Source organism: Mercenaria mercenaria, chromosome 7, assembly GCF_021730395.1.
Source record: "Mercenaria mercenaria strain notata chromosome 7, MADL_Memer_1, whole genome shotgun sequence".
In the NCBI taxonomy this organism is placed as follows: domain Eukaryota; kingdom Metazoa; phylum Mollusca; class Bivalvia; order Venerida; family Veneridae; genus Mercenaria; species Mercenaria mercenaria.
Window position 1 is genome coordinate 30,354,392 of NC_069367.1, and position 26,905 is coordinate 30,381,296.

The 26,905-nt window shown below is 37.0% G+C and overlaps 1 protein-coding gene across 8 annotated transcripts in view; it reads right to left on the reverse strand.

Moving 5' to 3' along the window:
- LOC123554648 (serine-rich adhesin for platelets-like) overlaps positions 1-26,905 on the reverse strand; it is a 153,787-nt gene that overhangs the window by 33,467 nt on the left and 93,415 nt on the right. For 2 of the 8 annotated variants that reach the window (XM_053547954.1, XM_053547947.1), the window contains exon 1: positions 13,913-14,055. The exons of 5 other annotated variants lie outside the window; for them this stretch is intronic. In XM_053547954.1, the coding sequence (XP_053403929.1) occupies positions 13,913-13,975 (63 nt within the window). In that variant the 5' untranslated portion in view covers positions 13,976-14,055. Of the gene's footprint in view, positions 1-13,912; positions 14,056-26,905 lie in introns of those variants that run through there. One more of the 8 variants, XM_053547946.1, reaches the window with a different exon arrangement.

A 26,905-nucleotide genomic window follows, 5' to 3' on the forward strand; every position in this document is an offset into this window, starting at 1 on the left:
CAATTCAAAGCAATTTAAACTTTAACGCTAAACTGTTTATACTTTATGTTAATAGATAAACAAATCAAAGAGATGTATCAAACAGGGTGGCAAACCCACGTGACATTTCAGTATCTTATATGCACACGGTGAAATCGCCCGATTTAGGTAACATTTCCTTATTGATAATATAAAAATCGTCGAAGACAATAAAACGAGTGTTTTCCTTGGCACAAAACGTCTACAAGACATTCTCAATACCTTTCTCAAACACTTCGCCCATTTTTTTTTCACGGACCAAATGTGCACAATTTTTAAGTAAATCTATGCCCTTTTTCTTCAAAGTTCTCACCAAGGCCATTGGTACGCCAACAACATTCATGACTCGTAATCATTAGCTTCCGTAAAATTATGTCAGCTGATGAATTCAAAAATTGCCATGACAGAAAAGTCCAAAGTATAAACTGAAATAATAGAATGTCTGCTCCCTATGTTTTCAGGCCATCGCATACAAATCTGTCAAATTTTCTACCGCAGACATGATCAGTCAAATTTTCTATCATTTACAAACTATTCAAATAACGTGCCAACATGGCGTCGGCCTAATTCCAAAATACCGTACGCATGTCTATTTTAGCAAAATTGAAATTTATCTGCTCATACTATTTAGATCCTTACAGAACTAATGCATACGACCAAAATGGATTCAAAAAACCCTATTTCTGTTTAACCATACTTTAAAAACAGTTTTTCTCAGAATGCCAAATATTGACTTACGGTATTGTGGAATTTGGTCGAAGCATGGTCTTCGTGTCTGTATGTATTACCAAATATCTCGATACAGTTATGCAACAAAACAATTTAAGCAAAGTAATGATTGTTAAAAAAGTTTTCTTTTTCAGAAATTCAGGTTAATAGTTTTGTGAAATAAGATGTATACTTTCACTGCGAAACATTGTAGATGACCACTAATTTACAATCCAGCAATTAGCAGAATATACTTGCTTAAAAAAACAACAAAAGTATTACATTTCACTTACTAACTTGCTGTTTGTTTATATTTTTCTTATTTAAGAAAGCTCCAGTATATTAACTGATGAATGAATATATTGCGAAACAGGAAGACCGCATATGATTACAAGGTTAGTGGAAAATATAAGAAATTATGCGTTTCTTTAACTTGGCCATCTTATTAATTGATTAATCATCATCATGTGAAAGTAGTAACATGACTAAGGTTTGTTAACAATGCGTAAATATATCCGCAGAGATTTCGCTTGTTTCACTTACGTGTAACACTTATATTATGTATTTACCGATGTAATGTATGAACTCTATCGTGGTAGACGAAAGCTGAAGAAATTAAGAAGGTAAATTGTTAGACTGTCGCAAACCCTAACTGTTTTGTTGTTGTTGTAGTAGTTTTTCGGCGACGCCGTCTGAATTCGTTTTCGTTACCTTTGCCACGTGACTTCAGTTTGCAAATCAAACTACTTGATAACGTATTATACATAATTTATCAAAATGGAAGCTTTATGCAACACTCTTCCTGATTGGACGAGAGTGTCAATTTCTTTCACTCTGTTGATTGCGCTACGCTGAGTGAAATGTAGACAAAGCGTTTATCCTAAACGACGCTGTTCACAGTTTTAAAGCTAACTTTGGCTCAGTATATTTAGCAAGAATATTGATATATCTCAAAATGATAAGTAAGTTTAATAAATATGATAAAAACCTGTTCAAATACCAACATACATCAAATTAAAGAAAGAGCTGAATACGGTCTGCGTATCACATGAATAAGGGAGTGATAAGAGTCTTTTATGTAGAGAAGTGCTTTTTAAAAGATTTTCCTTGTTACAATTGTCGTCTGTATATGAAAAGGTTTCTTGCTTTTGTGACTTATTCAGATTGCATATTAAAATGAGTACTTGTTTGCTTTGATATATTTGTTATAAATTATTTAACTTATTATATACGAATATTTTTCTTTAGTTTGGTATGCAAATATTGAAGGTACGCTGCATACAGTTTATCTATGTGATATGACTACGGTCAAACTCTGTTTATGAAACATAATTACAATTGTATGTTTTGCTTGACCTTCACTTTTTTATAGGTGTGACGTCATTGTCCAAAGATTCATGAATAGCGAATATGCATTTGTTAAAGCGGGATCAGTTGGCCTATTTTAGAAATAAATAATAACAATAAATAAAAAAATCCTTTAATTTATTTTTTTCATATGTATTCTAATCAAACTTGATTTGTAGCATCTTTATTAGGCCCGCAACTTTGTTCAGCTTGGACATTTGACCCCTTTTAGGGGCTGCTAGAGCTAAAACTAGAAATGCCTTTATACAGCGTCTCATGAACAGCTTGGTGGGTCTTTGTCATACTTGGTCTGGAGCATCATTATAAGGTCCTCTTCCAAATATAATATAGGAACTTGGGCCCTATTAGGGACCACTATAGCTAAACGTAGATATGCCTTTCTTCGCATTAACCACTAAAATGTAATGGATTTTTATCAAACTCGATGTGTAACAATATCGTAAGGTCTCCTGCTATTTTGTTACAAATGGGGATAGGGACCAATTTAGCTAAAAATATAAAAACGTTTAATGACCTCTTCTCATGAACCGCTTCATGAATCTTCATCAAACTACTGCTGTAATTATTTGTCTAAGGATAAACGAAACAAAATTGCAACCCTACGAAACCTTTTGTTTAATTTGAAAAATTAAAAGAGAACCATTTAAACTGTTAAAGGGCGGTGTTTAGTTTTGCAATTTGAAAAATGTTAGATGAAAGATGAATGTTAGATGAAAAATTCATAAATTTCTTTCCTTATTACAATTCGCCGACGATATTTCTTGTTTGTCTTAAACTGATTGACCGATTTTCATTGGTCGAATTTGCCTGTATACTGCTATCCGCAGCGCAGCTGCACACAAAATTTATCAAATACAAGAGATCACAGAGTGATCTTGGCGCCCACCAATGCGCCATTTTCGAGTGTTCCAAATTTCAAGACTTACTGACTAGCTCAAGGTCAAATTTCATTTCCGTAAACAACACTGTGCATGTGGTCCAAATTCGAAAGCTGTAGCTTTAAAAATGTGAAAGTAGGTCACTAGATCAATCTTAAGGTCAAAGTTTAATTCGGTACACAAAACTATGCAAGTGGTCCAAATTTGAAGGCTGTAGCTTGAGAAATGTGAAAGAAGGTCACTAAGTCGAAATCAAGGGCAAATTTCACTTCAGAAACAAATCTATGCATGTAGTCCAAAATTGAAGCCTGTACCTTCAAAAATGTGAAAGTAGGTCACTAGGTCAATGTCAAGGTCAAAGTTTGTTTCGGTACACAATCCTATTCATGTGGTCTAAATTTGAAGCCTGTAGCTACTGAAATGTGAAAGTAGGTCACTAGGTCAATCTTAAGGTCAAAGTTCATTTCAGTACACAAAACTACGCAAGTGGTCCAAATTTGAAGGCTGTAGCTTGAGAAATGTGAAAGTAGGTCACTAGGTCAATGTAAAGGTCAAAGTTCGTTTCGGTACACAAAACCATGCATGTGGTCTAAATTTGAAGCCTGTAGCTACAGAAATGTGAAAGTAGGTCACTAGGTCAATCTTAAGGTCAAAGTTCATTTCGGTACACAAAACTACGCAAGTGGTCCAAATCTGAAGGCTGTAGCCTGAGAAATGTGAAAGTAGGTCACTAGGTCAATCTTAAGGTCAAATTTTATTTTGGAATACAGAACTATGCAAGTGGTCCAAATTTGAAGCCTGTACCTTCAAAAATGTGAAAGTAGGTCACTAGGTCAATGTAAAGGTTAAAGTTTGTTTCGGACATAAAACCCATGCATGTGGTCCAAATTTGAAGGCTGTAGCTTGAGAAATGTGAAAGTAGGTCACTGGGTCAAAATCAAGGTCAAATTTCATTTCGGAACACGAATTATGCATGTGGTCCAAATTTGAAGCCTGTACCTTCAAAAATGTGAAAGTAGGTCACTAGGTCAATGTCAAGGTCAAAGTTTATTTCAGTGCACAAAACTATGCATGTGGTACAAATTTGAAGGTTGTAGCTACAGAAATGTGAAAGTAGGTCACTAGGTCAAAATCAAGGTCAACTCATGTCAAGGTTCATCTTGCCACTCAAAACCATACATGTGGTCCAAATTTGAATGTTGTAGGTTATTGACAAGAAGTTTTTAAAAGCTTTTCCCTATATAAGTCTATATGAACCATGTGACCCCCGGGGCGGGGCCATATTTGACCCTAGGGGGATAATTTTAACAAATTCGGTAGAGAACCACCAGGCGACGCTACATTACAATATCAAAGCCCTAGGCTTTGTGGTTTGGACAAGAAGATTTTCCAAGTTTTTCCCTATATAAGTCTATGTAAACCATGTGACCCCCGGGGCGGGGCCATATTTGACCCTAGGGGGATAATTTGAACAATCTTAGTAGAAGACCACTAGATGATGTCACATACAAAATATCAAAGCCCTAGGCCCTGTGGTTTTGGACAAGAGGTTTTTCAAAGTTTTTCCCTATATAAGTCTATATAAACCATGTGACCCCCAGGGCGGGGCCATATTAGACCTCAGGGAAATAATTTCAATCATCTTGGTAGAGGACCACTAAATGATGCTTCATACCAAATATCAAAGCCCTAGGCTCTGTGGTTTTGGGCAAGAAGATTTTCAAAGTTTTTCCCTATATAAATCTATGTAAATTATAGAAATAAACAAAGGGCCATAACTTATTAAAAATTTGTTGAACCAGTATGATTTTCAGGGGGACACAACTAGGGTACCAATACATCATTCTGACAAAGTTTGGTCAAAATCCCCCAGGTAGTTTCTGAGGAGATGCGATAACGAGAAATTGTTAACGGACGGACGGACGGACGGACGGAAGGACGCCGGACCACGGACGCAGAGTGATTTGAATAGCCCACCATCTGATGATGGTGGGCTAAAAATACAGTCCGCGAAGGGTAATAAACTGTCTGTATCCCAGACTTTTCCATTTCATCGCAAATAAGCAGTCATGTTTGCAATCAATGTAATATTGATACGTTTTTTCTATCGTTTTTATTGAAATAAAAAAAAACAAGAGCTGTCTCCATAGGATGACATATGCCCCCGATGGCACTTTGAATGAGTAGTTATGGCCGATGTTAGAGTTTAGGACCTTTGACCTACGGAGCTGGGTCTTGCGCGCGACACGTCGTCTTACTGTGCCACACATTCATGCCAAGTTATTTTAAAATCCATGCATGAATGACAAAGATATGGACCGGACACGCCCATCAATGCACTATCATGAAAAATGACCTTTAACGTCTAAGTGTGACCTTGACCTTTGAGCTACAGACCTGGGTCTTGCGCGCGACACGTCGTCTTACTGTGGTACACATTCATGCCAAGTTATTTGAAAATCCATCCATGGTTGACAAAGATATGGACCGGACACGCCCATCAATGCACTTTCCTTTAATGTCTAAGTGTGACCTTGACCTTTGAGCTACGGACCTGGGTCTTGCGCGCGACACGTCGTCTTACTGTGGTACACATTCATGCCAAGTTATTTGAAAATCCATCCATCGATGACAAAGATATGGACCGGACACGCCCATCAATGCACTATCCTTTAATGTCTAAGTGTGACCTTGACCTTTGAGCTACGGACCTGGGTCTTGCGCGCGACACGTCGTCTTACTATGGTACACATTCATGCCAAGTTATTTGAAAATCCATCCATCGATGACAAAGATATGGACCAGACACGCCCATCAATGCACTATCCTTTAATGTCTAAGTGTGACCTTGACCTTTGAGCTACGGACCTGGGTCTTGCGCGCGACACGTCGTCTTACTGTGGTACACATTCATGCCAAGTTATTTGAAAATCCATCCATCGATGACAAAGATATGGACCGGACACGAAAATTGCGGACAGACTGACAGACTGACAGACCGACAGACCGACAGACTGACAGACGGACAGACGGTTCAAAAACTATATGCCTCCCTTCGGGGGCATAAAAACTGAACCCTTATCATGCTGGACACGATTGATTCTGCCTTGATACCAGTGTAGATCATGATAAGCCTGCACATCCGTGCAGTCTGATCATAACCTGCACTGTTCACCATTCAGTCAGTATCTTTTTGGTTAGCACCCCTTTTAACAGTTAATGGTACTGTCCAAATTGAAAGATGGACAGATTCATTATAGAAATTTAGCAGGGTAATGGTTAACTGTACTTGCAGACGATATAAAAAAATAACCAGATTTAACTAACCGCGCGCATCGTAATATTGATGAGTTCAAACTCTAAAAGGCAGCATCTATATAATATTTGACCATCATAATAGCAAATAAAAGTTTCAAATCATTGAGCAGTATAAAAAAACACATCTGCGCAATAACTGACGTAGGTTTTAGATAGACCAAATAACGCAGAAAATGCCATAGAAACGTTGCGCACGTGAGCCATATTGCTAATAAATATTATTCCTAAGATTCTATAAGCAGCTGATTTCAGCACTGAATGAACTGTACTGCCTTTCACATTCTGAAGCCGAGTGAAATCTAAGATTTTACTACTATATTTTCTCAACTCATAAACATAATAGTAAATGTGGTTTTAGTCATTTGTAGTGATTTAAGAAAACAATAAAAAAAAACATTTCTCAAATACACATGATAATAAAAGTGGTTTTAGTTATTTGTACCGATTAAGAAAATTACACACAAAAAACAACCAATGCGGTGTACTTAAAATTGTTTAAATTCCATAGAACTTTACATGTCGTCTGCCACTTAGCAGACGGTCATACTTCGACGGATACCAAAAATGCAACCAAGAAAAATAAGTAAACGTTTTTGCTTCATAAGCAATTTGAATCATCGTTGGCTATTTCCCCATTTCATAATCAATAACAATCATTTCCACATAAGCAATAACTGTTACTTAGAAGTAGGTGCGCTAATATTTTTGGAAGGGGCTTTTCCTATGATGAGTTCAAATCGCTAGTATCTATGAACAAGAGATCACAGAGTGATCTTGGCGCCCACCAATGTGTCATTTTTGTGTGTTCCAAATTTCAAGACTTACTGACTAGCTCAAGGTCAAATTTCATTTCCATACACAACACTGTGCATGTGGTCCAAATTCGAAAGCTGTAGCTTGAGAAATGTGAAAGTAGGTCACTAGGTCAATGTCAAGGTCAAAGTTTGTTTCGGTACACAATAATATGCATGTGGACTAAATTTGAAGCCTGTAGCTACAGAAATGTGAAAGTAAGTCACTAGGTCAATCTTAAGGTCAAAGTTTATTTCGGTACACAAAACTATGCAAGTGGTCCAAATTTGAAGGCTGTAGCTTGAGAAATGAGAAAGTAGGTCACTAGGTCAAAATCAAGGTCAAATTTCACTTCACAACACAAATCTATGCATGTGGTCCAAATTTGAAGCCTGTTCCTTCAAAAATGTGAACGTAGGTCACTAGGTCAATATCAAGGTCAAAGTTTGTTTCGGTACACAATCCTATTCATGTGGTCTAAATTTGAAGCCTATAGCTACAGAAATCTAAAAGTAGGTCACTAGGTCAATCTTAAGGTCAAAGTTCATTTCGGTACACAAAAATATGCAAGTGGTCCATTTGAAGGCTGTAGCTTGAGAAATGTGAAAGTAGGTCACTAGGTCAAAATCAAGGTCAAATTTTATTTCGGAATACAAAACTATGCATGTGGTCCAAATTTGAAGCCTGTACCTTCAAAAATGTGAAAGTAGGTCACTAGGTCAATGTAAAGGTCAAAGTTTGTTTCGGTACACTAAACCATGCATGTGGTCCAAATCTGAAGGCTGTAGCTTGAGAAATGTGAAAGTAGGTCACTAGGTCAAAATCAAGGTCAAATTTTATTTCGGAATACAGAACTATGCATGTGGTCCAAATTTGAAGCCTGTACCTTCAAAAATGTGAAAGTAGGTCACTAGGTCGATGTAAAGGTCAAAGTTTGTTTCGGTACAATTACCATGCAGGTAGTCCAAATTTGAAGGCTGTAGTTTGAAAAATGTGAAAGTAGGTCACTGGGTCTAAATCAAGGTCAAATTTCATTTCGGAACACGAAATTATGCATGTGGTCCAAATTTGAAGCATGTACCTTCAAAAATGTTAAAGTAGGTCACTAGGTCAATGTCAAGGTCAAAGTTTATTTCAGTGCACAAAACTATGCATGTGGTCCAAATTTGAAGGTTGTAGCTACAGAAATGGAAAGTAGGTCACTAGGTCAAAATCAAGGTCAACTCATGTCAAGGTTCATCTTGCCACTCAAAACCATACATGTGGTCCAAATCTGAATGTTGTAGGTTATTAACAAGAAGATTTTAAAAGCTTTTCCCTATATAAGTCTATATGAACCATGTGACCCCCAGGGCGGGGCCATATTTGACCCTTGGGGAATAATTTTAACAAACTTGGTAGAGAACCACTAGACGATGCTACATTATAAAATATCAAAGCCCTAGGCTTTGTGGTTTGGACAAGAAGATTTTCAAAGTTTTTCCCTATATAAGTCTATATAAACCATGTGACCCCCGACGCGGGGCCATATTTGACCCTAGGGGGATAATTTGAACAATCTTAGTTGAAGACCACTAGATGATGTCACATACAAAATATCAAAGCCCTAGGCTCTGTGGTTTTGGACAAGAGGTTTTTCAAAGTTTTTCCCTATATAAGTCTATATAAACCATGTGACCTCCGGGGCGGGGCCATATTACACCCCAGGGAAATAATTTGAATCATATTGGTAGAAGACCACTAGATGATGCTTCATACCAAATATCAAAGCCCTAGGCTCTGTGGTTTGGGGCAAGAAGATTTTCAAAGTTTTTCCCTATATAAATCTATGTAAATTATAGAAATAAACAAAGGGCCATAACTTACTAAAAATTTGTTGAACCAGTCTGATTTTCAGGGGGACACAACTAGGGTACCAATACATCATTCTGACAAAGTTTGGTCAAAATCCCCCTGGTAGTTTCTGAGGAGATGCGATAACGAGAAATTGTTAACGGAAGGACGGACGGAATGACGGACGGACGGACGGACGGAATGACGACGGACCACGGACGCAGAGTGATTTGAATAGCCCACCATCTGATGATGGTGGGCTAATAAAAGTGCGAAACAGTCACAATATATGTCAACATAAGCAAATTACTTTTGACTTTTAAAATATTTTACTTACTGAACACATCAGTTGTCTATTTTCTAAATTTTGACTTATGAAAGGGTCATATAGGACCGACAAGCTAAGTATTCTCTCCCTGAAAGTTAACTGGATCGCGAGGATACAATGAATTTATAGAGACGGCGTGCATTTTAAAGGAAATAATCCAAATCATAACAACTGGCTTTCCCATATGGAAGATCCACCAGGATAGAAGTTCGCAAAATACATTGTTTACAGACAAAGAAAATTTATACGAACACACCATCACCACAATACACCAGACCAATTAGAGCAACCTTCTCGTGCAGCTCAAAAAAAAATCATTCCAAGCCTGTTTTATGTACATCCGAGCTGCACTACACACTGGAACATCCATTATCATGTCTCAAAAATCAGTTGCGGCATTTTTTGTGGAGGGGGGGGGGGGGGGGGGGTACTGATTTTAACCAGAGAAGCCAAAAATAATTTCTGCCTGGAAGTTAATTGGAGTATGAGACTAAAAAGAATTGTTACAGCTTGTCTGCTTTCAGGGAATTTTTTAAATTCATAACAGCTCGCTTTTTCCACACTTGAGATGCGCAAGGGTACGAATTCGCATTTTAAATTATTTCAGACATTTATACGAACAAATAAGCCCATCATTACAGCTGGCCAATTGCGCAAACGCGCGAGCGTGCATATTCCACCACAAGGCCACCAACTCTTATCAATAAGGATAGTTTCAATCCTGCTTTATATACACGCCCAAACTTCTGCACTTCACATTTGATCTGGTTCAGCATTTGCTAAACGCTCACAAAATATATAATACGGCGGATATGTACATGCAGTAAATTTGTATAAAGTGAAACAAATTACCAGAGAGGACAAAACTACACACATTTATAGCATTGCCTTGGAATGGTCAGTGGCAAAACAACAACTGGACCATATGTTTATAAAATATGTTTATTCCGTACAAAACCTTACTTTTGATCCCTTGTCATAATCTTAGGTTATTATGCTTACATATTGGTGATTCCTAAAACCATATATAAACTTTCTGTAACAAGAAAGTTGGTTATACAATAATAAAAATTATATTAAAAAAGTTTCACTGAAATAAAATTAACATTAACAGAGAAGTAATGTAACAGCTTTGTGAATTCTCAACCAATCTGACTAAAGTACTTGATCTTCTAAACGAAGATCTGAGAACGACCCATTCACACGTCTTCTGTATATTTTGGATTTCCAGTATTGCTATTTTTATTTTATCCAATCAGACGACTTGTTCGAATGTCAAAGAGCAAGAAAAATGTGCACTCATTCTAGGGCTCGAACCCGGGACCCCTCGCTTACAAAGCAAGTGGCCTACCGACTGAGCTAACCAGCTATCTGATACACTACGACATAAGAATTGTAAATATCAAAAGTTAAGGCTACAGGTAGATTTGCAAGATGTTGTAAGTTAGGCTCTGATTGGCTAGCGAAAGGGTCGTCAGAACGAGGCTATGAATAGGTCGTTCTCAGATCCTATGCGTAGCGTAATAGGAGATGTACTTTAGTCAGATTGATTCTCAACGAAACTGAATTGTCTGCTATCTCAATATTACCTCTATCTGAAAAGGCGGTGACCTAATTAACCGTCTTTTTACCTAATTAAGCATCTCTGACGCACTTCCAGACATGCAATTATAGCGAGAGCTGCAATATTGAAGATTTAAAAAGAAAACGTTATATCAATAACACATTGATTGTAAACTTGGCTGAGTGTCTGCGATGTAATGGAAATTGCTTGGGAATAGACAATATAGTATTACTATTGGCAGATTGTACTTTCTTTGTTGCTGTGTTGATATATCAATTCATGCCAGAATATAGGTATATACGAACAATTAAACAATTACTTGATAATTAACTTCAGCGAAGACATCAACAACAGAATTATACTGTGGTGCATATCAAAATTGCCTACATATACCATAAATAATTAATTAATGTTCGATTTCCCATCCATCAAATAATTAAAAGTCCGTCAAATATAACCAAGTGCTCTAAAGTGACCACTACAACCTGTCTTTTCTTGCTTCTTGCTTTTCTGTCCTTTTTTTCCTGTACGATCTCATAGATATGTTTTTGTTTTTACATTTCCTTTAAATACAAAATGAATACACGTATATTTATTTTCCTTCGTTTTTAATGTCTAACCGGTCAACATACACTACTGTTTATTGTGAAGTTAACATGTTACCGAAACAAAATACCAAAATACGCAAGGAGAGAGTTTCAAATAAGCTTGGCTTTCTACTCAATCCTTCATGCTGTAAATATGTAACGTTTCATGTTGTAAATATATATGAATAAAATATTGTTTAAACCAAATAATTAAAAACCGGTCAGTACGCATCATCCGATTCAAACAGTAATAATATTTTTATACAGATTCATATTATACATGTACCAGATTTTTCATGAAAACACGTTCAAAGGCGCTTTATAAAGCGCAAAGGCAGCAACTCAGGGCGCTAAATTCATCCTCTACTAGTACAGACACAGAGCGATCTGCCCAGAGGAACAGAGTGCGACAAAGCGCCCAGAACATAAGAGAAAGAATTCCTTTTAGAAAAAGGTTTGGCTAACTTAGCCTAGCTCTTCGCGAAGAAACAGTCTGGTTCTTTAACGTTCCCGGTGTTAGCACCGATACACGTAAAGCCGTCTTTCCTAGGAACCTCTTAGTTAGGCTGCAGACACTTTATACGAGTATAAAAGATGATATGCTATCTATAGTTGGATATCTTAATATACGCAAAAACAGCATTCACATGTTGACAAAGGGCCAGGATTTTACACAAGGAAAAATATCATTTTAGCCATGATATTGACATAAAGTCTTTAACATTCACCCTTGCACACCTGTAGGATGATAGTAATACATATCTTCTAAAATAAAGCCGCAAAGTTCACGAATATAAGAATCCTCCACTGGTTGAAGGTGCAGATTGAAATATCTGGCTCTAGGGTAACTGTTTAAGCGGTAATGAGGCTCCGCCAAGTTAACGCGAAAACACGTTACCCGAGGGCCAGATATAATTATCCATCCGCACCTTCAGCTAGTGATAGATTTTTTTCTTCTTATATACCGTATTCTTATTTAATAGAAGAAATCTAATCAAATGAAATGTTTTTTGGGGTTTTTTTTCTGTCATGTACTTATCAATAGTAGCGTACGAATTTACGCATTCATTAGTAAATTTCAGCACGTGAGTCATCTTACACCCTGTGTGTAGAATGAGTTATTTCAGCCCCGGCAAAAACACGGGAAAGTCCTGCCTGGCATTCAAGAAAACCCCATTCACTGATTTTGTGAATCAAACAGTATAAAACATAAGACAACACTATACAGAAAGAAGGATAGATATTATCAAACGTCATTTCTTATTATCCACAAATCATTGGATTTACGTTTTGAATTAAACATTGACAAGGAGTAGCTAGCATACACCGCAGTTTTGTAAACATCTATTAATCATATAGAAGAAAAGTGTCATATTTCAATGAATAAAACAACAACATTTACATTTCGTTTGCCGACAGATCATTCAGAAAAGGATAGTCGTTTACGTCAGTACCGATGACACGTAATAATAAAATAATTATTTGGTCAGCTGACACCTTTCCTAAACAGTTAGCACCAAGAAAAGGGCAGATAAGAGTTTTATGTCCATTTAGATTTGCATATCTCTTCATTTGAATAGCTTGATATTTGAGCCGTGCTATGAGAAAACCAACATAGTGGGTTTGCGACCAGCATGGATCGGGATGCGCAGGCTGGTCAGGATCCATGCTGTTCGCTTACAGTTTCTCCAATTCCAATAGACTTTAAAAGCGAACAGCATGGATCCTGACCAGACTGCGCGGATGCGCAGGCTGGTCTGGATCCATGCTGGTCGCAAACCCACTATGTTGGTTTTCTCATGGCGCGGCTCATTTGAACTGTGCAATGTTCACAATAGTATTCAATTTGTGTTGCAAACAAGAGGACACTGAAGGCCATGCATCGCTAACCTGACCTAGTTCTGAACCTATATAGAATCTGGCATAGATTACACACAGACAAACATTTTGACTACGTTTTATGTAACTCAGGTTGATCATTTACCATGTTTTTCAATGATTTGACCTAGTGACATAGATTTTGACCTTGGGTACCCCACTTTAGAACTTGACCTAGATTTCATACATAAAAATATTCTGATAAAGATTTATGATGATCGAGTTGAAAATGTGCCCTCTAAAGTCCTACAGTCAAACCTGTTCAAAAGATCACACTCAAATAAAGACCACTATTAGAAAACTACTTAAATAGGCATTATCTTCTCTTACTGTTTAAACAAAAATATTTTCAATTTACCTGTGTGGGGCCTCCGTGGCCGAGTGGTTAAGGTCGCTGACTTCAAATCACTTGCCCCTCATCGATGTGGGTTTGAGCCTCACTCGGGGCGTTGAATTCTTCATGTGAGGAAGCCATCCAGCTGGCTTACGGAAGGTCGGTGGTTCTACCCAGGTGCCCGCTCGTGATGAAATAATGCACGGAGGGGCACCTGGGGTCTTCCTCCACCATTAAAGCTGGAAAGCCGCCATATGACCTATCATGTGTCGGTGCGACGTTAAATCCAAAAAAAAAAAAAATTACCTGTGTTGAGCGACCACTTGTCAACAAAGACGTTTTATTCATCTCCCAAGTGTGCATGGTCATTACATATAGGTTTCATATATTTTGAATTTCAGTGTACCGTTAATTACACGATAAGAACATATTTCCCGTGCATTTGCTCCTAAAAAACATTTTAAGACAATCATTTATTCCTCTTAAAATCCCACTTAATATCCATTTGTTACAACACTATGTTAAATATATTTATGGCAATAACATGCATCAAATTACGTGGGACATGCATAAATAACATGCATTGCTCTATTTACGTAACATTCCAAAAAAAAAGCGCCACGTTCACCTTGCATTCCATTCCGTTCATTTAATACTATCTAACATAAATCAACATCATATCCGCGGGATCTAAAAGGAAATCAATCTTAAAATAATAAGCATCCTTTTATGGCAATACTTCATCATGAAATCAGCTACTGAGTCTCTTTATCAATTTAGTTACCATGGAGTTAGGTACTTTTTAAGACAATCAGATACTATTTTTATCCAATACGAATGTCAATTTAAATCGAAAACATAAAAAGTAAACATTTATTTACACTCCTCCAATTTCCAGAGTAATTTTGCTGAAGCAAACTGGTTGTAGAATCAGCCGTAGGAACAAATTATAAATTCGGATGACAGATACATAAGCACGGTAATATTACAAATTTAAAGGTCTTCCTAGCTTCTGAAAGACAGGCAACTGGAAATAAAATATGCTCAGATTTTGTACCGACTGGGCTATCTAGCCACAAACATTGCCTTAGCCAAATCATAAACAAGAAGGAGGGGTCGAAAAGTGTATGTGTGTGGAGGGGGGGGGGGGGGGCGAAATGACCATTTTTGAAGTCGTCAAGGGATACGAAATGACCAAAATGATCAGGGGACGAGTTAACTGTAAATCGTTTATAGGAGATCACTCCGTATCAGAGTGGCAGAATCGAACTCTGCCGCAGGGGATTAAGGTTTATGAAGTTTTACAAGATATTTCCACAGGAGCCGTGCAATGGATTATACTGTGTAACAATACAGCTCAGCGCACCTGTACACACTTTAAGAATATATCATCTATTCTATTCGGAAACCTGTGGAATTTTTCATCAACCAATTAAAATAAACAGTTTTAATCAGTTGTTAAATGACTTTCACCTCAGATATAAACAGGAAGTAAAGATGAAATCAATACCGGCCAGCGGCCGGAAAAAAGAATAAATTTCATACGGAGCATCAGAGCAAGGAGAAGCACGCTCTTACCGAGACAAGATACAACAATTGTTGGAGTGTGGCGTAGAACAGTGTTGGGTTGCAACATATATCTTGGACTGATTTCTTAAATTCTCTGGTGTATTATTGGTCTTTGGAACCAGAGATTATCAGACAATAAATATCACACAATAAAAATGTAATACACAACATCGAAAAAAGCTCGTGTTGAAATGGAAATGAAGTTTAGTCAAAGCAAGTAACTATAGCTTCGTCAAAGAAATGAAACCGGGAATGACGTCATACGAAATATCATCTTAACTTCTCAAAAGCTAGCTGATCGATTCGAGCCGTGATAGGAAGTTGTAAGAAGTAAGCGTTAAGCTAATATTTCCGGACTTTGTTAATATCAAGACAGCAGGCAGTCTACTTTTTATTACATGACGAGAATGGATTTCTCTAGAAATCATTCGTGCACAAAACATTTCAAGACAATGTTGGTTATTTAACCTTTAGCCAGCCTAATTTCCGAAATGGACAGGTACGTAATTTAGTTTGGCTGTACCATTTTACTATTCAAAGGGCAGTTCACTGAAAATTGCCGCTAGCAGGCTAAATGTTAAAGAAGCAATATACTGTATGGCATTTACGCTTCTGCATACGTGAAATCATTAATAAAATGTATTACTCAATGTCACATTCCTGAAACAATACTGTAACGGTAAAAATAGAAACTTATTTATATCCCCTAAACATTAATCAATTATCCAGACAATCTAAAACAAAAACCATCTTTAGCAATTAAATAATTACACAAGATTTAGAGATCAAATCTTATAATTTTGTATTTTTTCCCTAACGATGTAATTTACGGAAACAGAATTTGGATACACATTGTCATTCCGAATTTCGAACAAAATAAGTTGGCGCATGAATGATCAATATACTGACATGACATATAAAGTACAATGTATTTAGCTGGAAAACCCAATGAATTATCTCTAGAGATGATTACTAAGGAAAGGTTTGTAATTGTTTTGAGTAATTTGTTATGTCTTCATCGACGTATGGTAACATTGGGTCAACAATATATTCAATTAATATCCAATGGCTTGCCGGTAAATAGTAAAAGACTGACATGCGAGCCAATCAATAAGAGTTTTATTACATAACATCAAAAAATGATTTCAATTGGTCATTTTCAAAGTTTTGGCTAAAGCTTCACAAAATATGGTTCGCATGGACCGGCGAATTCCAGAAAAAAGTCATGTAATATTTCCGTATGTTTTGTTCGAAACAATGTGTGAAAAAGGTGTAAATAATCGAAAGGAAGATCCTTGAAAACTTATCAAATACAAAATATTCACCATGTTCTACAAAGGGCTTACAGACGCTTTAACACTCAAGGTCTTTTTATCCGAACGAAACCAAAATGATGTCAATGTCAAATTTATCCAAATGTAGGAAAGACAGTTAATATATTGATGGATTAATATATTAATACTGGCGATTCTAGATACAAAAAGAGCTACCCGCGAGTAAACTGCGGATCCGTTATGTAGCTAGATAGACAATTTCTGTCTGGCACCACTACTCGCACCTAGATACAATTTTCTTTAAAAGCTATACTCACACAAAGAAATATTTTTCTCTTTTCCCTTGAAAACTTGTTACCACTTACCGTCAGATTAAAGATCAAAATGTACTGTATCTTGGCAATAGATGTTATTTACGTAATTACCATATAAAGGCCGGCGACACGCGGCCACAAAATCGCGATCGATACTGAGGTCACGCGAGAGATGTAGCTTATTGACACATTATTTACATAATCCATACTTTCTTGCTTGAGAGTAAAGAATGTGACTCACTTTAGTTACTTTCGCGTTCAATTCAAAGCATGTGCTGTTTTGCTTAAAGCCTTTAGTCAGCGAAATTTCTGAAATGGACTGGTACATCGTTAAATTTGGGCAAATGGCATTTATTATTCGAAAGGGTGTTCACTGAAAATTTACTGACTGAATAGCGAACAGTGCAGACCATGATCAGCTTGCACGGACGCAAAGGCAGAATCACTTGCCGACAGCAGGCTAAAGACTCATAAGCAGAGAATAACGACAGGAAATGTATTTTCTAATCAGAAAGCAGCAGAAAACAAAACCTTTAAGCTATATTATAATATTTTCAGTCTAAATCGTAAGCCTGTCATAAGGCAATTAAGTTTATGGTATAAAAAGATGGTAAGATACGGATCGGTTCCAAAAACAATAAAGTCTGAAACGATATAGTGTTTGATATGAAATCAGACGACAAATAATGCGTTCACGATTGTCTTACGTCAAACTGCAGAAGTAAGAACGCTGGAATAAAAAAAACGTTCAACGGTATCAGACCACTTACGTATTTGACCAAATTGTGAAACAAACTATAAGCTTAAAATTCGGGGGTGTAAGCGAAACTGTTTTAAAGTCCTCTATATCTTTATGCACTTAAACAAGTTTGCTCTGACATCCCGTTTAGTAAACGCTTTGTAAGGAGAGCATTCGGCTAAATGTTCTTTGGCCGATCGTTTGATCTCTCGCCAAATGGTCTTTGAAAATAAAGATAACTGTTTAATGATGACAATCAGCTATTCGAAACATCGTACAAAATCAAAAGTTGTTGTAGATACAACCAGGCGTAAAGCAAAAATGCTGTATCACGTGGTCAGGAAAGCAAGACAGATCGATTGGAGACATAAGAAGCAAGCGTCAAGCTGATATTTCCGGCTTTTATAAATATCGATGGCAACGCGCAGTCTACCATTTATTACATGACAAGAATGTTGATTTCTCGTGATTTTTTTAATTATAATTTAAGACGAGCGTCAAGGACAAAATATGTCAAAACAAGCACGTACAACCATTATAACATTATAATGCCATTTACTAAAAACGCATCATTATGTATGGTCCTTACATCTGGAACGACTTATTTGACATTCATTAGCATTTGAAATAAAAAAAAAATATACATTGCTTTTCACTCCGGAGCACAGTTTACATATGACCTTGCATTTCGTTTTGCACCGTAAGATGAATAGCATATACGTTGACTTGGATTTACTGACTGAATAGCGTACAGTGCAGACCATGATCAGCCTGCACAGACATACAGGTTGATCTTGGTCTGCACTGGCCGCAAAGCCAAAACCACTTGCCGCCAGCAGGCTAAAGGTTAAGACACGGCACTAAGTTTGAACAAGATACCGTTCGGACTAAAACAGGGTTATCCGTCCAAAGACGAAACGAAGGATATTTAGACGAGCGAACAAACAACATAACCAAAGCAATAAGAAAAATTGATCTTTTTCTTAAATAAGTCAACATCATTCCTATAAATCAGACTTCTCCAATCTAAAAAGTAACATCATTAACCTCTGTACGATACATTTTACAGAGAAACTTTCTTTTATAGTTTCCCTGGAAAACTCATTAGGAAACTTATTACCATAAGATTGAAGAAGTTGCGTTTGTACTTTTATCTTGGCAATATACATTTTGTATGTTATTCGCGTAATTACATTGTTATATAAACCGGTTTAAGTGGTATACGATCGATGTCGAGGTCACACGAGAGATTCTTGTCACTGACACACGTTTATACCATTTGTATGGAAGCGTACTGGTGCCAGCAGAGAGATTTTATTTTAGCTAACGTATGAATTACTATCTCATAAAATGTAGGTATGACTTAGTAAACGAATGAGATACTTAGTCGTGCGTATTAGATAGTAAGTCGTAAATATGAGATACGACTTAGTATTTCATATGTACGACTTACAATCTCATACGTGCATCTTAGTATCTCATACGTATGCCTAGCCATTACTGATGCGCCCTATTACGAGTAGTTAGCAATAAATGTATATGAGCCGTGCCATGAGAAAAACCAACATAGTGGGTTTGCGACCAGCATGGATCCAGACCAGCCTGCGCATCCGCACAGTCTGGTCAGGATCCATGCTGTTCGCTTTTAAAGCCTATTGCAATTAGAGAAACCTTTAGCGAACAGCATGGATCCTGACCAGACTGCGCGGATGCGCAGGCTGGTCTTGATCCATGTTGGTCGCAAAGCCACTATGTTGGTTTTCCCATGGCACGGCTCATATGTTAAAAATATTGCATATACATCATGGTTCTTGAACAGAAATTTTTGTTGTTTTCTTTTCATTACATATGGTTCTTTTTGCTCCAATGACATTTTAATTAACCATCCAATATATATACCAATGTACATTATTAAAAACTTCGTCGAGAAATCGAGATAAAAGAATTTCATCTGTTGCAATATTCAGACAAAGCTCTTAATCAAATAAATAGAAATAACTATCTCATACGAAAGAATAGGTCATTCACTCAGGCATCCTTCTATTATTCTCTAGGGCATCGACCTAGATAGGAAAGATCTATTAACCCGTATCAGTAGTCTGAATTTATGTAAACGACTAAAGATTGTCGTTGGCATCTGTATAACAACCTTAATGTCTTTTTTACGGCGTAACTTGTACATTAGTTTGTTATAAGTACTGATCATCATACCCTCGCATTAGAACATTAAAGAAAATTAGCATTCCTTTCGAAAATGTGTTGTGTCCAACTTAATGCTAAAAAACTGTAAACTCAGAAAAGGCTTAAAGTACAGATGTTTTGCGTTTTTGTAAATTCAATAATTTATAACTTGTAAACAGTGATTCAATAGATGAACAAACCAGTTAAGTTTAAAACAACTGTTATTTGTTTTGATAGCTAATATAAATCACACCTATCATGATTTATGAGACATGATAATATAAAATTTAGTATATAGAATCAAGTTTTATTTCAATTTATTTACACAAACACATTTATAGAGATAAATAGATATTTCTTATTGAACAAAAAGTCATATATGCCAATGTTGAACAAGTCGGTGGATTTGTTGTGGAATATGCACGCTCGTCTGTACTACTAGGTGCTTTGCCGTTAATGGTCTTGTGCATTCTGGTGGTGATTCGTTCGTAAAAAATTTCTCTAACTTTGATCTTAGTACTGTGAACTTGCATTCTCGCTGATCTTACATGTGTGAAAGCGAACTGGTCGGTGTAGCAGTCTGAACTTTAATGATAGAACTTTGATTATACAGCATGGCTTTTAGTCTTGTTTTCTACTTGCCGGACTCTACCAGACTGTATGACATGGCTTTTAGTCTCGTTTTTTTGCTTGCCGGACTCTCCCAGACTGTATGACATAGATTTTAGTTTTGTTTTCTTCTAGCTTGCCCGACTCTCCCAGACTGTATGGCATGGCTTTTAGTCTTGTTTATTTGCTTGCCAGACTCTCCCAGACTGTATGGCATGGCTTTTAGTTTTGTTTTCTTCTTGTTTGCCAGACTCTCCGACCAGACTGTATGGTATGGTTTTTAGTCTTGTTTATTTGCTTGCCAGACTCTCCCAGACTGTATGGTATGGATTTTAGTCTTTTTTTTGCTTGCCCGACTTTCCCGGACTGTATGGGATGGCTATTAGTCCTGTTTTCCGCTTGCCCGACTCTCTCAGACTGTATGGCATGGCTTTTAGTCTTGTTTTCCGCTTGCCCGACTCTCTCAGACTGTATGGCATGGCTTTTAGCCTTGTTTTCCGCTTGCACTGTATTGTAAAATGGAAACCTTTATCACGAAGATGAACATGATCGGTTTCACTAAGGAGCGATTAAGCTTTCAATTCCCTGGAAACACTGCCATCAGATAACAGGAGTTCTGTTTGTGTATTTTAGTTTTGATAGATGTAATTTACATAATTACTCTGTCATATAAATAAGCGACAAACGAATCTTTCCACGAGGCGACCACGATCGATGAAGTCACGTGTCACTGACACAATTCTTATCACTCGATTTATTCATGAAAATACTTCTAGTGGAATTGTCGTCTGCGCGAAAGTACACGACAATATTATTGCATACGGTAACAACAAGAGGACCATGATGGTCCTGAATCGCTCAACTCTTCCCACATGACCCAGTTTTGAGTATGGCGTCGTTTTTTCTATTATTTGACATAGTGACCTAGTTTTTGAGCTCATGTGACCCAGTTTTGAACTTGACCTAGATATTATCAAGATAAAAATTCTGACCAATTTTCAAGAAGATCCATTGAAAAATATGGTCTCTAGAGAGGTCACAAGGTTTTTCTACTATTTGACCTATTGATCTAGTTTTCGAAGGTACGTGACCCTGTTTTGAATTTTAACTAGATATCATCAAGGTGAACATTCTCACTAATTTTCATAAAGATCTCATGAAAAATATGGCCTCTAGAGAGGTCACAAGGTTTTTCTATTTTTATACCTACTGGCCTAGTTTTTGACCGCACGTGACCCAGTTTTGAAACTGACATAGATATCATCAAGGTGAACATTCAGATCAATTTTCATGAAGATCCATTGAAAAATATGGCCTCTAGAGAGGTCAAAAGATTTTAATAATTTTAAACCTACTGACCTAGTTTTTGACCGCAGCTGACCCAGTTTCAAACTTGACCTAAATATCATCAAGATGAACATTCAGACCTACTTTCATACAGATCCCATGAAAAGTATGGCCTCTAGAGAGGTCACAAGGTTTTTTATTATTTGACCTACTGACCTAGTTTTTTAAGGCACGTGACCCAGTTTCAAACTTGATCTAGATATCATCAAGATAAAAATTCTGACCAACTTTCAAGAAGATCCATTCACAAGTATGGCCTTTAGAGAGGTCACAAGGTTTTTCTATTTTTAGACCTACTGACCTAGTTTTTGACTGCACATGACCCTGTTTCGAACTTGACCTAGATGTCATCAAAATGAACATTCAGACCAACTTTCATACAGATTCCATGAAAAATATGGCCTTTAGAGAGGTCACAAGGTTTTTCTATTATTTGACCTACTGACCTAGTTTTTGACGGCACGTGACCCACTTTCGAAACTAACCTAGATATCATCAAGATGAACATTCAGACCAAATTTCATATAGATCCCATGAAAAATATGGCCTCTAGAGAGGTCACAAGGTTTTTCTATTATTTGACCTACTGACCTAGTTTTTGAAGGCATGTGACCCGGTTTCAAACTTGACCTAGATATCAGCAACATGAACGTTCTGATCAACTTTCATGAAGATCTTGTGAAATATATGGCCTCTAGAGAGGTCACAAGGTTTTTCTATTTTTAGACCTACTGACCTAGTTTTTGATGCCACGTGACCCAGTTTCGAACTTGACCTAGATATCATCAAGGTGAACGTTCTGACCAATTTTCATGAAGATCTTATGAAATATATGGCCTCTAGAGAGGTCACAAGGTTTTTCTATTTTTAGACCTACTGACCTAGTTTTTGACCGCACGTGACCCAGTTTCGAACCTGACCTAGATATCATCAAGATGAACATTCTGACCAACTTTCATGAAGATCCCATCAAAAATGTGACCTCTAGAGTGGTCACAAGCAAAAGTTTACGGACGCACGCACGCACGGACGCACGGACGGACGACGGACACCGCGCGATCACAAAAGCTCACCTTGTCACTTTGTGAAAGGTGAGCTAAAAATGTTCACGTAAAAGTTTCACAATCATATCCGTATTGCTACAAAGATTTTCAATAAGAAACGGTGGCTCAGAATCTTTTTTTTTTAAATGACTGACTTTTTCATTAGTACTTACTGTAATAAAATCTTGTCGCGATCTTTCTGTAAGAACAATTAGTATCTCATCTTCAGATATAACCAATGACAAACCGACAGTTTGACTGAATAAAACAACCCAGCATCGAGATACAATGATGTAATATGTATCAACAGTTTCAGCACGGCAACAAAATACTTTATTTCTCTTGGCGCAGGTGTAAAACTTGTAATAAACAGATGTCACTGGAGCAGCCATTTACAACTGTTCTTAGCTTTTTTGTGTGTGTAAAAACCGCGGTTACGCTTTTATAGTAAGATCAATTGTTATCTGCAGACAATTCCATCTGATCAGACAAATGTAAATTACATAATCTCACAGGAATACAAGAGACTAGGTCACAGTTGCCAGTATTTCTTAGGCCATCGATCCCATCAATAATATTATAGCTAGGCAGTCAGCCGTACAATATTTTAAACTGCACAGAAAGTAAATTTCAAACATATGCAAATTGTGATCTATCGTACGGACGGCAAGCCCGATACTCATCTAGGTGTTCCATGCCGAATTTCCCCACCTAGTTGCGCAGGTATTGTTAAAGTACGCAAGTGTAATGCTAAATGACGTCAAAAGAAAACGAAACATTTAAAGTATGGAAAAGTTACCTCAAAAAATGCATTTCTGTGTTGTTAATGTGTTGGCAATAGTCAGGATAATAAAAAGTTTAACAAGTACATCAACATTGAGATATGATCGCTATCACATCACGTGTACTTTATTCCTGAATATATGCCAGCTTTGTTCCGTCGGTCGACATAAAGAACTTTGACTGGCAGAAAGAGGCCGACAAGTAGTGAAGGACACTTTCTGAATATTCGATTTTCGTGCTCCAAGTCAAGCAGTTGGAACGGTTAGTAATTTAAATTTGCACATATACAGAAACAACGCATATTGTAAACAAGAGGACCATGATGGTCCTAACCTCTTCCCACATGACCCAGTTTTGAGTATTACGTCAATTTTTCTATTATTTGACATAGTGACCTAGTTTTTGAGTTCATGTGACCCAGTTTTGAACTTGACCTAGATATTATCAAGATAAAAATTCTGACCAATTTTCATGAAGATCCATTGAAAAATATGGTCTCTAGAGAGGTCACAAGGTTTTCCTATTATTTGACCTATTGACCTAGTTTTCGAAGGTAAGTGACCCTGTTTTGAACTTTACCTAGATATCATCAAGGTGAACATTCTCACTAATTTTCATGAAGATTTCATGAAAAATATGGCCTCTAGAGAGGTCACAAGGTTTTTCTATTTTTATACCTACTGGCCTAGTTTTTGACCGCACGTGACCCAGTTTCGAAACTGACATAGATATCATCAAGGTGAACATTCAGATCAATTTTCATGAAGATCCATTGAAAAATATGGCCTCTAGAGAGGTCAAAAGATTTTAATAATTTTAGACCTACTGACCTAGTTTTTGACCGCAGTTGACCCAGTTTCAAACTTGACCTAGATATCATTAAGATGAACATTCAGACCAACTTTCATACAGATCCCATGAAAGGTATGGTCTCTAGAGAGGTCACAAGGTTTTTTTTATTATTTGCCCTACTGACCTAGTTTTTTAAGGCACGAGACCCAGTTTCAAACTTAACCTAGATATCATTAAGCTGAACATTCAGACCAACTTTCATACAGATCCCATGAAAAATATGGCCTTTAGAGAGGTCACAAGGTTTTTCTATTTTTAGACCTACTGACCTAGTTTTTGACCGCACGTGACCCTGTTTCGAATTTGACCTAGATATCATCAAGCTGAACATTCAGACCAACTTTCATACAGATCCCATGAAAAATATGGCCTCTAGAGAGGTCACAAAGTTTTTCTATTATTTGACCTACTGACCTAGTTTTTGAGGCATGTGACCCACTTTCGAACTTGACCTAGATATCGTCAAGGTAAACATTCTGACCAATTTTCATGAAGATCTTATGAAATATATGGCCTCTAGAGAGGTCACAATGTTTTTCTATTTTTAGACCTACTGACCTAGTTTTTGACGGCACGTGACCCACTTTCGAACTTGACCTAGATATCATCAAGATGAACATTCTGACCAATTTTCATGAAGATCTTTTGAAATATATGGCCTCTAGAGAGGTCACAAGATTTTTTTCTATCTTTAGACCTACTGACCTAGTTTTTGATGGCACGTGACCCAGTTTCGAACTTGACCTAGATATTATCAAGATGAACATTCTGACCAACTTTCATAAAGATCCCATGAAAAATGTGACCTCTAGAATGGTCACAAGCAAAAGTTTACGGACGCACGCACGCACGCACGCACGGACGACGGACGACGGACACCGCGCGATCACAAAAGCTCACCTTGTCACTTTGTGACAGGTGAGCTAAAAAAAAAATGACAATACCGGCTGACGTATATTTCAACGTTTACGTCTCTATGTAACTCTTGTAGAACTTTTTTTTGTTTCAAGTAAAAAATATTCTTTAAGACGAGACCGTTGAACAAGCATTTGATATTTATTGCATGTGCGTTACTGCGTGTATGACATATAACATGCATCCGGACGCATGCATCTACTAAAATCTCGTTTTCTCATATAGAAAATAAAAAAAAAATGGATCGCACTTTAGTATCTTAGCAATGTCGTGTTTTACAGAATACGCCTTGTTATGATTCAGTAGTAACAACTCTTATTCCCACGCAATACGACAATTGTTCAGGGACGAATGCCAAGCATTTAAGTGTATTAATGCGTGTTCGTTGTATTCATTTTTTTTTTTTTTGGAAATGTTTGCCTGTCGGAAGTGCGTCATTCTGCATCGTATGAAACGAATCGTTAAAATCAAGGACATTTTCTAGGGTTTTTTTGCCATTTTAACACTTGTCGGCAAATGTAGAAATAGAAATGATAACTCTGAATTGCACATTCCTTTTTGATCGGATTTAGAGATACCAGGTACATGGCAATGCTTTATAAATACATGTACCACCGTGTTGAAAACAACTCAAACGAGAGTCAATAGCAGGTCGGTACACTATATTGAGAAGGATTTTTTCCACGCTAAAAGGAAATTTGAAAATTTGAAGTCTTCAAACATTATAAACTGACAGCGGCGACATGAATAAAAACAATTCATTATCAAGTCATTAAATCTGAATTTAAATGTAATCGCATAAAGGTACAAGCATGCATTAATCACAGTGTCATACTTTTGTAAAAAACTGATTAAACCTCGGGGTTCTGTCTCTTCTCCAAGGCCGATGAAAAAAAAACACTATTAAACCTCAAACCTGCAAAACTAGGGCATGCGGAAATCCCGAAACTGAATATATTTGGACTAACTAATTCACAGTCTTGTACTCTTCATAATGAGCTAACCGGGCGAACACATTACTTTTAGAACTATTGAAAGCTCCGGGTATTTCAATTGTATTTACCCTAGCTCGCCAACAACTATTGAAAGATCTAAAACCTTACAAACATCAACACGGTATTTGTTTCATTACAAAACTTTGTCCTGGAATCATTTACCAGAATTTAAAGAGTTCGGTTTGTACTGCTGTTGTTTTATACATGTAATTTACATAACTGCTCTGTCACAGAAATACTTGCCAATTAAGTCACGATCGTTACTACAGTAACAAAACCACAGAAGCATTCATGCCAATGACACACGTGTACACTCTGTTAACCTAGAAGCACGTTTAGGGTATAATCACGTTTTTATTTTTTTTATGGCGAAGACATAAAAAGTAAGAGAAACTGTAACCTACATTTTGCGATACCACTGTAAGCGACAGTTTATCTGGACTTTTTATCTAAACAAGAGATCACAGAGTGATCTTGGCGCCCACCAATGTACCATTTTTGAGTGTTCCAAATTTCAAGACTTAATGACCAGCTCAAGGTTAAATTTCATTTCCGTACACAACACTGTGCATGTGGTCCAAATTCGAAAGCTGTAGCTTGAGAAATGTGAAGGTAGGTCACTAGATCAATTTCACGAACAAAGTTCTTTGTACACAAAACTATGCATGTGCATCAAGT